Raw genomic sequence first — 11,967 nt, 5'->3', positions numbered from 1 at the left:
TGCAGCTTTGTAGAGAAGCAGTTTATTAAAACAAAAGACCATAAAATACAAAGGACCACTGTGCAGAAAGTAAAGCATAAACCAACTATCTCATGATCAATGAAGGAAAGCAACTCTTTTTCCCCATTCCATATCAGGAAAGTGGAACATCTGTTATTGATTTCTGCCATCTTCACACTGATGGAGAAAGGAAAGGAATTCAAGAGAGCACTCTTATGGCAGGCGCTCATGGCTAGATACGAATTTTGGAAGTCCAGAAGGCAGAGTGTTATGGACTAAATTGTGTCCCTCCCCACCCAAATTCATATGTTGAATCCCTAATCCCCAGTGTGACTGTTTTTGCATACAGGACATTTAAAGTTGTAATTAAGGTTAAAACGAGGTCTTTAGGGTGTTGCCCTAATCCGGTATCACTGGTGTCCTTTTAACAAGAGACACCAGGAAAGTGTGTGTACAAAGAATAAGCTATGTGACACCACAGAGGGAAGGCAGCCATCTGCAGGCCAAGGAGAGAGGCCTTAGTAGAAACCAAACCTGCCAACACCTCATTCTAGGACTTCCAGTTTCCTGAACTGTGAGAAGATAAATATTCTATTGCTTAAGGCACCCAGTCTGGTGTTTTCTTATGTCAGCCCTAGCAAATTAATACAGATTTTGGTACTGTGATCGGGATGCTTTGTAACCTAAAATGTGGAAGTGACTTGGAACTGGGTACTCGGTAGAAAGAAGCTACAAGAGTTCTGAAGCACATGTTAGGAAAAGCCTGGATGACCTTTAAAACACTGTTGGTAGGAATGTAGATGTTAAAAGGTTCTGGGCTGGGTGTGGTGGCTCACACTTTGAGAGGGCAAAGCAGGAGAATCATTTGAGGCCAGGTGTATGAGACCAGCCTAAGCAACATAGCAAAAACCCGTATCTACAAAATGTGTGGGGTTTTTTTTTTTTTTTTTTTTAATTTTAAGGTGATTGTGGTGAGGTCTCAGACAGAAATGAGGAATGGGTAATGGGAAACTGGAATCCTTGCAAAGGACTTGCCCAAATTGCGTTCTAGTGTTTTGTGGAGTATAGAAATTGTGAGTGAGGCAGTGCAGAATATTCAGGTGATATTTCTACACAAAGTGATGCAAGTGGAGTCTGTTTTCTCCTTGCTGCTTATAGTAAAATATTAGAGGAGAAAGATAAATTCAAGGAATTGTCAAGCAAAAAAGAACCAGTACTTAAAGATTTGGAAAATTCTCAGCCTGTCCGCATTGCAAAAAATGAGAAAGTATGTTCTTGAAAGAACACTAGGGTGTGGCTGGACAACCATGTGATAAAGAGATTAGTATAGGTCTGAATGGAACCAATTAACCATCTCACCAGAAATGCTGCCAGCTTGAACTGAATAGAGAAAGAGACAGGACAAAAATGAAGGCAGGCTGTTAGACTTCTGGGATTCTACAGGAAGGTACAATAGAGCTATCCAGTTGCAAACGTACGTTAATCAAGAAAAGGGAAGACTGAGATTCTCAAAGGTTCTAATGGGCCCAGAGAGTACAGGTCTAGAGGGCAAGTGTGTCTCCTCCTCAATCTCAGTGGGCCAGGAGCCGCTGCCAAGGGCCAAGGGAGTGACACTGCAGCTCCCGTGAGCCTAAAAAGCAGGGCTGCCAATCCAGTTGGCCCAGAAGGCAGAGCACTGAGCCAAAGGGGATTATTCTTGAGACTTAAAATCTAATGGAAGTTGCCTTGCCAGGTTTGAGACTTGCTTGGGATCCATCATTCTTCATTTCTTTCTCATGTCTTTCCTTTGGAATGGGGAAGTCCAGCCTCTGCTTATCCCACCATTATAGAATATTGTGGAAGCAGATATCTGTCTGGTTTCACAGGATCACACCTGGAGAATTTTGCCTAAGGATGAATTGTACCTAAAGTCTCATTCACACTTGATTTAGATGATATTTAAATGAGATTTTGGATCTAGAGTTGAAGTTGAAATGGGTAAAGAATTTTGGGACTGTTGGGATCATGTGAATGTATTTTGAATGTCTGAGGGACCTGAACTTTAGTAGTGGAGTGTTATAGACTAAATTGGGTTTCCCAAAAATTCATATGTTGAAGTCCTAACCGTGTAGTGTGACTGTATCTAGAGATAAGGCCTTTAAGAAGGTTATTAAGGTTAAACGAGGCCATATGGCTGTGGCTCTATCCAAAATGACTGGTGTCCCTAGAACAGGAGGAAGCCACACCAGGAAAGCGTACACACAGAAAAAAGCCCATGTGAGGACGTGGCCAGAAAGCAGCCATCCGCAAGCCAAACAGAGAGGCTTTAGCAGCAGCCAAACCTACCAATACATTCATCTGGGACTTCCAGCCTCCATAAATACGAAAATATATTTCCGTTGTCAAAATCACCCAGCCTGGGGTACTTTGTTATGGAACCCCTAACAAGCCAAGACAAATTTTGAATATAGAAACTAAACCAAAAATCAACTATCTCATGATTGATGAAAGAAAGCAACATTTTTTTTTTCCATTCCATTTCAGGAAACTGAAGCATTTACTAGTGATTTCTGCCAGCTTCACACTCACGGGGAAAGGAAAGGTCAGAAGACCTCTTGGGGTAGGAGCTGATGACCAGACTTGGTCCTCCTGTGTCTATGCAAGTGAGACTTCTGGCTAAAGCCACGCCCACACTCCCTGCAGACATACGGCTTCTCCCCAGAATGGGTCCGCTGATGTCGGATGAGGGCAGACTTAAAGCCAAAGCCACGCCCACATTCATCGCAAATGCAGGGCTTCTCTCCTGAGTGTGTCCTTTGGTCAGAGATAAGGTGTGACTTCTGGCCAAGTCCTTGTCCACACACCCTGCCTACGTAAAGCTCCTCCTCTGAGTGTGTCCTCTGGTGTCGGGTGAGGAGCGACTTAAAGCCAAATGCACGCCCACACTTGGGGCACAGATAAGGCTTCTCCCCTGTGTGTGTCCTCTGGTGTCTGATGAGGGTGACCTTCTGACCAAAGCCACGCCCACAATCAGGGCACAGGTAGGGCTTCTCCCCTGTGTGTGTCCTCTGGTGTCCAATGAGGGTGACCTTCTGGCTAAAACCCCGCCCACACTGGGGGCACAGGTAAGGCTTCTCCCCTGTGTGTGTCCTCTGGTGCCTGATGAGAGTGACCTTCTGGCGAAAGCTGTGCCCACACTCAGCACAGACATAAGGCTTCTCTCCTGAGTGTGTGACCTGGTGACTAAGGAGGAGTGACTGCTGCCTGAAGCCACGCCCGCACTCAAGGCACAGGAAGGGCCTCTCCCCTGTGTGTGAGCTCTGGTGCTGGAGGAGTGATGCCTTCTGGCAAAAGCCTCTCCCACACTCAGGACACACGAACGGCTTCTCCTCCAAGTGCGTCCTCTGGTGTAGAAGGAGGGCTATCTTCTGGCGAAAGCCTCGCCCACACTCCTGACATACAAAGGGCCTCTCCCCGGAGTGAATCCTCTTGTGATTAGTGAGAGAGGATGTATACCTGAAGTGTCGCCCACATTCCCTGCACACATACGGCTTCTCCCCCGAGTGCTTCCTCTGGTGTATGGAGAGGGAGGCCTTCTGGCTAAACCGACGCCCACACTCAGGACACAGGTATGGCTTCTCCCCGGTGTGTGTCCTCTGGTGCTTGATAAGGTCTGATCTCTGGCAAAAGCCTCTCCCGCATTCAGGGCACACATGATGCTTCTGGTGGCTGAACAGGCTTGACTTTTTGCTAAGTCCCAGTCTATAGTTTCCACGTATGACTGCTCCAGATTCTGAAGTGTCTGCTCCCTTCAACATTGTGTCTGACCCCCCAAGACTCATCCTTTGGGCCAGGCGAAGGTCTGTTCCTCTTTCTCTGTTCCCTTCTACCCATTCTACTGGGTCACCTTGATGTGGGCTGAAGAATGTCCTAGAAATTCTGCTTGGCCTCTTTCTTAATGAGCTGTCGGGGCCTTCTGTCTCTCCACTTTCTCCTTTTTCACTAGAGCATCTTGGAGCTTCTAGTTGGAAGTCACCTCCTGCAGATGAGCTTGGGAAGATCTGTGTGGGATGGCCACTTAGCGCATATTGTCTGAGGAGCTGCGAGCTAGAAAAGGCCACCAGGTGGGGAAAACTTGGCTGGAATTCTGTTCTAGGCTCTGCTAGAGAGAAAGTCTTGGTCAGAATCACCACAGGTGACCATGGATTGTAATACCTGCCCAGCAGTTTTCTTCAGATATTCACAACAAAGACTTATCTTCCAACCCACAAGGGCACATTACATGCTCTATTGCAGCACAGAAAACCCACACTACAAACTAGTCCTATCAGCCAAACTAAAAGGTTCAAAAAAGCATCACAGGCAGCTTCAGCTCTATAAATTGCTGCAAGTAGAGTTACACATTTATCTTCCTTTCTTGGGCGCCGCTCCCTTGCTTTTGCTCCAGCTCAAGCCTATTAAACCTTGCCTGAGAAACATTTGTTTGGCCTGCTGTTTATGCAAGAGCCAAGAACTTGGTGTCTGAGCTGCAGTTAAGAAACAGACTGATTATGATCTTGAAGGTGCTATAAATAAGATCTTAGCATCTGAAGGGGAGCCATGCTTTGGGCTTCCTTGACTGTGGTGACTCAAGTAAGGGGCATCCACGAATCAGATAAGCTGTAGCAAGAGATACTGGTTCCTGTGTGGAATAGGCTTTAGGCCAGGGAGCTTCCATATCAGCCTGATGTGAGTTGTCTCCTGAACTGTATGGACACCCTTAAGTCCTCTTGAAGAAGAGGAATCCCTGATGCTGCCCTCCTGGCAAATGAAGGTGCTATCCTCTAGCCTCTGGGAAGACTGAAGCCAAGTATATTCCCCAAATAGCATTGCACAACACTACATACACTGTTTTGCTCAATAATCCAGGATTTTAAAAAAATCTGGTGAATTAAGGAGAAGCTCAGCGTTTGAAGGTTAATAATAGATGACTTCTCATTAGCATAAAGATGTTTCAGGGATTATACATATTTTGGCTTAAGCATATTCTTATCCATGCACAAAATCCATGCACAAAAACTGTTAAAACTATACAAATCGACTTTTTCAAAAAATTTTGTTTCTAGGTTTAAATAGGCTGCCAATTGGAGATAATACTAATTCCCATGATGGTATAAATTAAAGGCTCTGGAAATTGGCAGTGCTTTCAGCTTCCATAAGTTGATACCGTAACTCCTAGGTAATTATTGACTAAGTTCTTTTTTTTTTTTTTTTTGAGACAGAGTCTCGCTCTGTTGCCCAGGCTGGAGTGCAGTGGCACGATCTTGGCTGACTGCAACCTCTAGTTCAAGCAATTCTCCTGTCTCAGCCTCCTGAGCAGCTGGGATTACAGGCGTGCACCACCATGCCTGGCTAAGTTTTGTATTTTTAGTAGAGATCGGGTTTCACCATGTTGGCAACCAGGCTGGTCTTGAACTCCTGACCTTAGGTGAGAGATGGGGTTTCACCATGTTGGCCAGGCTGGTCTCCAACTCCTGACCTTAGGTGATCCGCCTCCCTCGGCCTCCCAAAGTGCTGGGGTTATAGGCATGAGCCACTGCGCTCCGCAGGACTAAGTTCTTATGAGTCATTATGGGACAACCCTCAATAGAGAAGTCTGCTTTCATCATCTCTGAAATTGTTTGCTGTAGTGAATAAGCAAAGTATTCGGTAAGAGAAAAATAAGGCATATTCTTATTCATGGCTAGTTTATCTTTTTTATCTTACTTTTGTTTAAAGACTCCTGCTTTTTAACTCAGATTAGAAATTGAGTCTCCTGGAAAAAATTGTTTTTTTTGTTTGTTTGTTTTATTTTTTGTTTTATTTTTTAAAGGAGTCTCGCACTGTCGCCTAGGCTGGAGTGCAGTGGCACTATCTCAGCCCACTGCAACCTCCACCTCCTGGGTTCAAGCAATTCTCCCACCTCAGCCTCCTGAGTAGCTGGGATTACAGGCGCACCTAGTACGCCTGGCTAATTTTTTGTATTTTTAGTAGTGACAGGGTCTCACCATGTTGGCCAGGCTGGTCTCAAACTCCTGACCTCAAGTGATTCGCCTGCCTTGGCCTCCCAAAGTGCTGGGATTACAGGCGTGAGCCACCGCGCCCAGCCCATGGAACAAATTTTTAAGAGCATTGATCAGAAATGCACCTGGCAAGTAGCAACCCATAGCAAGAAACTGAATCAGGGTTTCAAGTGCCCTATCAGAACAGAAGTGAACAATTTAATGGAATTAAACTACTTAACAGAAGACCCTTGGTTCAAGGCAGACGATTATAAATACAATACTGATTTATATGTTATTCTATTTGTTAACTATTTTTAGTCACAAAATATGTATTTCTTATTTTTGACCATACTATTCCTAAGAAAAACACTTTGTATCATTGATTAGAGTCAGTAAGATCATATCTGCAAGAGGGAACTTCAGCAGCTTTAGGGATTGCCATTCACATTCCATCTGGAATACAGAGAAGGTCCTTCATATTAAAATATTCCAGTGGAAAAAGATGTGAGTTTTGCAAGATTACAGCATACAAAATCACTATACATAAATCCATTTTATTTCTAAATACCATCAATAAACAACTGAAAATTGACACTTAAAAATAGCATCAAAATATGAAATATTTAGGGGCAAATCTGACAAGAGATATGTAAGGCCTGTATACCAGAAATGACAAAACAATGCCAACAAAAATGAAAAAAGTCTTATGTAAATGGAGAGCTATACTGTGTTCACGTACTGTAAGACACAGTATTATTTATGTGTAAGTTCTCCACAAATTGATAGATTCAACTCGATCCCAATCAAAATCTCAGCGGGCATTTTTGTTAAAAACTGACAAGCTGATTCTAAAATTCATATGAAAAAACAAAGAATAACGAAAGGAACTTGCAAAAAAAAAGCAAAGATGGAGGATTTTTTATTTTATTTTATTTTATTTTATTTTGAGATGGAGTCTCACACTGTTGCCTGGGCTGGAGTGCAATAGTGTGATCTCGGCTCACTGCAACCTCCACCTCCCGAGTTCACGCGATTCTCCTGCCTCAGCCTCCCGAATAGCTGTGATTACAGGTGCGCACCACCACACTCGGCTAGTTTTTTTTGTATTTTTAGTAGAGATGGGGTTTCACTATGTAGGCCAGACTAGTCTCGAACTCCTGATCTTGTGATTCGCCTGCCTCAGCTTCCCAAAGAAGATGGAGGATTTACAGTGAGTTCAAGACCTAATAAAGCTACAGTAATCAAAACTGTGGTACTGGCATAGAGACACTAACAGAGGAGTAGAAAAAATATAGAGTCCAGGTATAGACCTATCACATATGGTCAACTGATCTTCCACAAAGATACATAGGAAATTCAGTTAAAAAAGGGTAGTGTTTTCAATAAATGGTGCTGGAAAAATTGGATATTTGTATGCCCTTCCTCCCCTAAAAAAGTACATAAATTCAGATCTTTTATCAAGTATATTTACTCAAAATAGGCTTATAGACCTAAATGTAATTAAAAATTGTAAAATTACTAAAAGAAAAAAATGAGAATCTTTTTGACCTTACTTTAGACTAAAATTTCTTAAATACACTACCAAAACTGCAACTCATAAGAGAAAAGATTGAAAACCGGACTTCATCCAAATTAAAAATTTCTCTTTGAAAGGCACTATTAAGATTATAGAAAGTAAACCACAGAAAAAATATTTGTAAATCATATATCTGATAATGGACTTCTACATACAATATGTGAAGAACTCTCAAACTCAATAATACAAAAATAAGAAACCACATTTTTAAATTGGCAAAAGATGTGAAAACATACTTCACTAAAGAAGATATAAGATAGCAAATAAGCGCATGAAGATACTCAACATCATCAGTCATTAAGAAAATGTTAAAACCACAGTAAGATGCCACTCACTACACAGCTATTAGAATGTCTGAAATTAATAACCAAGCCAAGTTTTGACAAATATGGAACACCTGGAGCTCTCATACACTGCTGTGGGAATGTGAAATGGTGCAGCCACTTTGGAAAGCAGTTTGTGAGTTTCTTCAAAAGTTGAATATGTATTGTATCCATCATCATACAACCCAGCCATTCCAGTCCCAGGTATTTATTCAACATAAATGAAAGCATTATATTCACACAAAAACTTGCATGCTTGAAACAGCTTTATTTATATTTGTCAAAAATGAAAACCCAAATACCTTTTAATAGGTCAGTATTAAAATGTGACCTAGACATATAAAGGAATACTCAGCAATAAAAATTAATAAACTATTGATACACACATTATAGATAAAATTCAAAATACTTATGCTGAGTGAAGAATCCAGTTGTATCCTGTATAATTCAGTTATACAAATTCTAGAAAATGCAGACAAATCTATAATTATAGAAAGCTGATCAGTGGTTGCCCAGGTACAGGGGAGGACAGGAAGGAGTGGGAGGCAGGATTACAGTAAGGCGAAAGAAAATTTTCAAGGATGACAGACATGCTTGTTACTTTAGCTGTGGCAGTGGTTTCATGCATGTATACATATGCCAAAACTAACCAAATTTCACACCTATATAAGTGTAGTTTATTATACCTTAAAAACATATCTTATACCTTAATTGCTGTATCTTAAGCACATTTTTATCATTATTTTACTTTATTTTTTTTTTGAGACAGAGTCTCACTCTGTAGCCCAGGCTGGAGTACAGTGGTGTGATCTCAGTTCATTGCAACCTTCGCCTCCCAGGTTCAAGCGATTCTCACTCCTCAGCCATCCGAGTAGCTGGTATTTCAGGCATGTACCACCAGGCTCGGCTAATTTGTGTATTTTTAGTAGAGACGGGATTTCGCCATGTTGGCCAGGCTGGTCTCAAACTCCTGGCCTCAAGTGATCCACCCACCTCAGCCTCCCAAAGTCCAGGATTACAGGCGCGAGCCACTGTGCCCACCCCATTTTTATATAGTGAAATGCTTTTAAAAAGACAAAAGCACTCAGTTGCTACATAGTGTAATACCAGCTATATAGTTATATTTAAAAGCAAAAAATAAAACAAAAATAAAATGCCAGGAAACCATGAAAATAAACAAGTAAGAAGATAAAGCAGGCAAAAATTTATTTCTATCTCCCAGCATTCATATAAAATTAATTCCAGTTAAAGACCTAAATGTTTCCATAATTTATATGGGATTTCTACAAATCAATAACAAAAAGAATAGACCCATTGAAAAGTAGGCAAACACCTTGAATGGTCAAATCACAGATGGGGAAACAGGAAGGGCCAAGCAACATATGAAAAGATGTTCATGCTCACTAGTAAGCAACTTAAAAACCCCTCTGAGATTTCACTTCCAGCTGAATAGATGGATAAAACATGAGGTCTCACAATCCCAAATGTTGGTGAGGATGTACAACAAGAATTCTCATAGACTCCTGCTGGGAGCATAAGCTGCCATGCCCACTTCAGAACACAAGTTGGCATAACTTATATAAGTTGAGGCTATGCATGCCTGTGAACCAGCTACTACACACCTAAGTATATATCTTTTTTTTTTTCTTTGTGAGATGGAGTCTCGCTCTGTCACCTAGGCTGGAGTGCAGTGGCGCAATCTCAGTTCACTGCAACGTCCATCTCCCGGATTCAAGCAATTCTCCTGCCTCAGCCTCCCAAGTAGCTAAGATTATAGGCATGTGCCACCACACCCAGCTAATTTTTCTATTTTTAGTAGAGACGGGGTTTCACCATGTTGGCCAGAATGGTCTCGAATTCCTGAGCTCGTGATCCACCTGCCTCGGCCTCCCAGAGTGCTGGGATTACAGGTGTGAGCCACTGCACCTGGCCGGTATATATCTTAAGAGAAACTCTTGGACGTGTTCCCAAGGAGGCACACAAGAATACAGAGCAAGATTATCTCATAGCCAAAAAGTTGGAAACAACTTAATAACATTATGTGCAGAGAAGTTTACAGACATGCAAAACAACACCCTATATGAGTGAAGAACCCATCAGATGGAATAAAAGGATAAAGACAGTCATGGAATGCTAACTCAGAAAACAGAGGCGGAGGAACGGGACACAATCAGGAAAAGTATGGGGCTATTACCTGGTTTTATAACATGCTATCTCTTAGGGTATAGGGCTGCCCCAACCCTATTCATTGTACAGTTTTTCACACCTTGCTGTAATCTTAAATAATCTATGATAAAAGAAACAAAGTTATGAGAATTTACAGGATAGAAATGATGCACAAAAAAGCTACCAGGTTAAGAATAGAAACTGGCTGGGCGTGGTGGCTCACGCCTGTAATCCCAACACTTTGGGAAGCCAAGGCAGATGGATTGCCTGAGCTCAGGAATTCAAGACCAGCCTGACCAATAAGGTGAAACCCCATCTCTACTAAAAATACAAAAAAATTTAGCTGGGCATGATGGCGGGCACCTGTAGTCCCAGCTACTCAGGAGGGTGAGGCAGGAGAAATCACTTGAACACAGGAGGCAGAGGTTGCAGTGAGCCGAGATCATGCCATTGCACTCCAGCCTGGGTGACAGAACGAGACTCTGTCTCAAAAAAAAAAAAAAAATCCAGGGGCAGGGACTTAGTCTCAAAGGACAGGTACTGTTTTGAAGATCATGCCAACCACATGAGCCCAAGAATGGAGAAATCCTGAATGTGCTCAAGAAAGGAAGCCAAGTGAGGAGTGAGGCTCCCTGATGGAGGAAGGAGATGGAATGCCAGGGGTGCCCTGTCCTGGGGGGAGGCACACAGTGTGGAAGGCAGGCAGTGCCATGCAGCCTTTACCAGTGGCCTAGGAGGCCTGAAGAAGAACTTCCTCCTAGCACCTCAAAGATAGCCCCTCCTTCCTTACCTGCTGAGCTCCTCACTGCCCTGCACCCTCGCTTGCACAGGGCTTCCCACTCACCTGGACAAAGGTCCAGAAGATGTTTGTTCTCCTCTCTCCAAGGTTCGTCACCTTGCTCCAGCTGTTCGATGAGTTTTGGTTTGGAAAATGCAATTCCTACTCACAGGAAAAAAAAACCAAGGTGATCTTGAGTTAGTGGCTTAAGAGGCTATCTCAGAACTCAGAGCCAACCCAGGAATGCAATAAACCCAGAAGGTGGTAGGGAGGTGCAGGGGTGGAGTAAACTATGTCTGAATGCTAAGAAAGGATGCATACAGGGAGGGGATCCTAGACCTAAAGGCAGTATGTTGATTCTACCCTGTGCTTGAGTCAATAAAAATATTCCTCCTTTTGAAGGAAGATAACCTTAGAGGAGGAGCCCAGCCAGGGTAAACAGGCCTGAAAAATGCAGTGTCAGACACACCACACGCTCACAGCATGTGCACGCACACACACACACACACACACACACACACACATAAAACTGCACTGTGAAAGCCAGGCATTCTCTGGGGGAATAGGGGAAAAAACTGTTTTTCTGAGTCAGAAGCATGGCAGCTTGCTATGTAAGAGCTTAAAATACCCACAAGCAGAATCTGAAACCTTAAACAGGCCAGCCTTACCCAGGGAGACCAGATGGCTGTAGTTCTCCAGCATCACCTCCCTGTACAGGGTCCTCTGAGCAGAACTCAATAGCTTCCACTCCTTCTGGGTGAAGGCCACAGCCACATCCCGGAAGGCCATCAATGCCTGTAACACAAACACATCCCTGCTCACTCAACAGCCAGCCATGCCCACTAGCCAACTTAAGCCACTAACCATAGTCAAGGCAGAAAGAAGCAGTCCTAGAGCACCCAAGTGAGATTTACAGATCCTGCTTTTAACCTGAAACCTGGTTCCATATATTCAAGACTATTAATCCCCTCCATACACTGATGCTGGTTCTATTTCTGGGCTCTCTGTTGTACTGATCAAACACACAAGTTTGATTATCGCAGCTACATAGCAGGACTGGAAATCAGGTAAACCGATTCCTCTCACTTTATTCTTCATGTTAAAAGTTGATTTAGCTATTCT

The 11,967-nt window shown here is 42.9% G+C and overlaps 1 protein-coding gene across 3 annotated transcripts in view; it reads right to left on the bottom strand.

Annotated features, from left to right (window-relative positions):
- The window catches only part of ZNF169 (zinc finger protein 169), a 42,930-nt gene continuing 30,963 nt past the window's right edge, over positions 1 to 11,967 (bottom strand). For 2 of the 3 annotated variants that reach the window (XM_055349949.2, XM_055349952.2), the window contains exons 3-5: positions 11,514 to 11,640; positions 10,912 to 11,007; positions 1 to 4,141 (exon numbers count right to left, since the gene is read on the bottom strand). In XM_055349949.2, coding sequence (XP_055205924.2) covers positions 2,583 to 4,141; positions 10,912 to 11,007; positions 11,514 to 11,640 — 1,782 coding nt within the window. In that variant the 3' untranslated portion in view covers positions 1 to 2,582. The remainder of the gene's footprint in view (positions 4,142 to 10,911; positions 11,008 to 11,513; positions 11,641 to 11,967) is intronic. The other variant, XM_055349951.2, reaches the window with a different exon arrangement.

The sequence above is a fragment of the Gorilla gorilla genome, chromosome 13 (genome assembly GCF_029281585.2).
Source record: "Gorilla gorilla gorilla isolate KB3781 chromosome 13, NHGRI_mGorGor1-v2.1_pri, whole genome shotgun sequence".
Classification (NCBI taxonomy): Eukaryota; Metazoa; Chordata; class Mammalia; order Primates; family Hominidae; genus Gorilla; species Gorilla gorilla.
The sequence above is the reverse complement of the archived record's forward strand: the minus strand, read 5'-3'. Positions and strand labels throughout refer to the sequence as shown.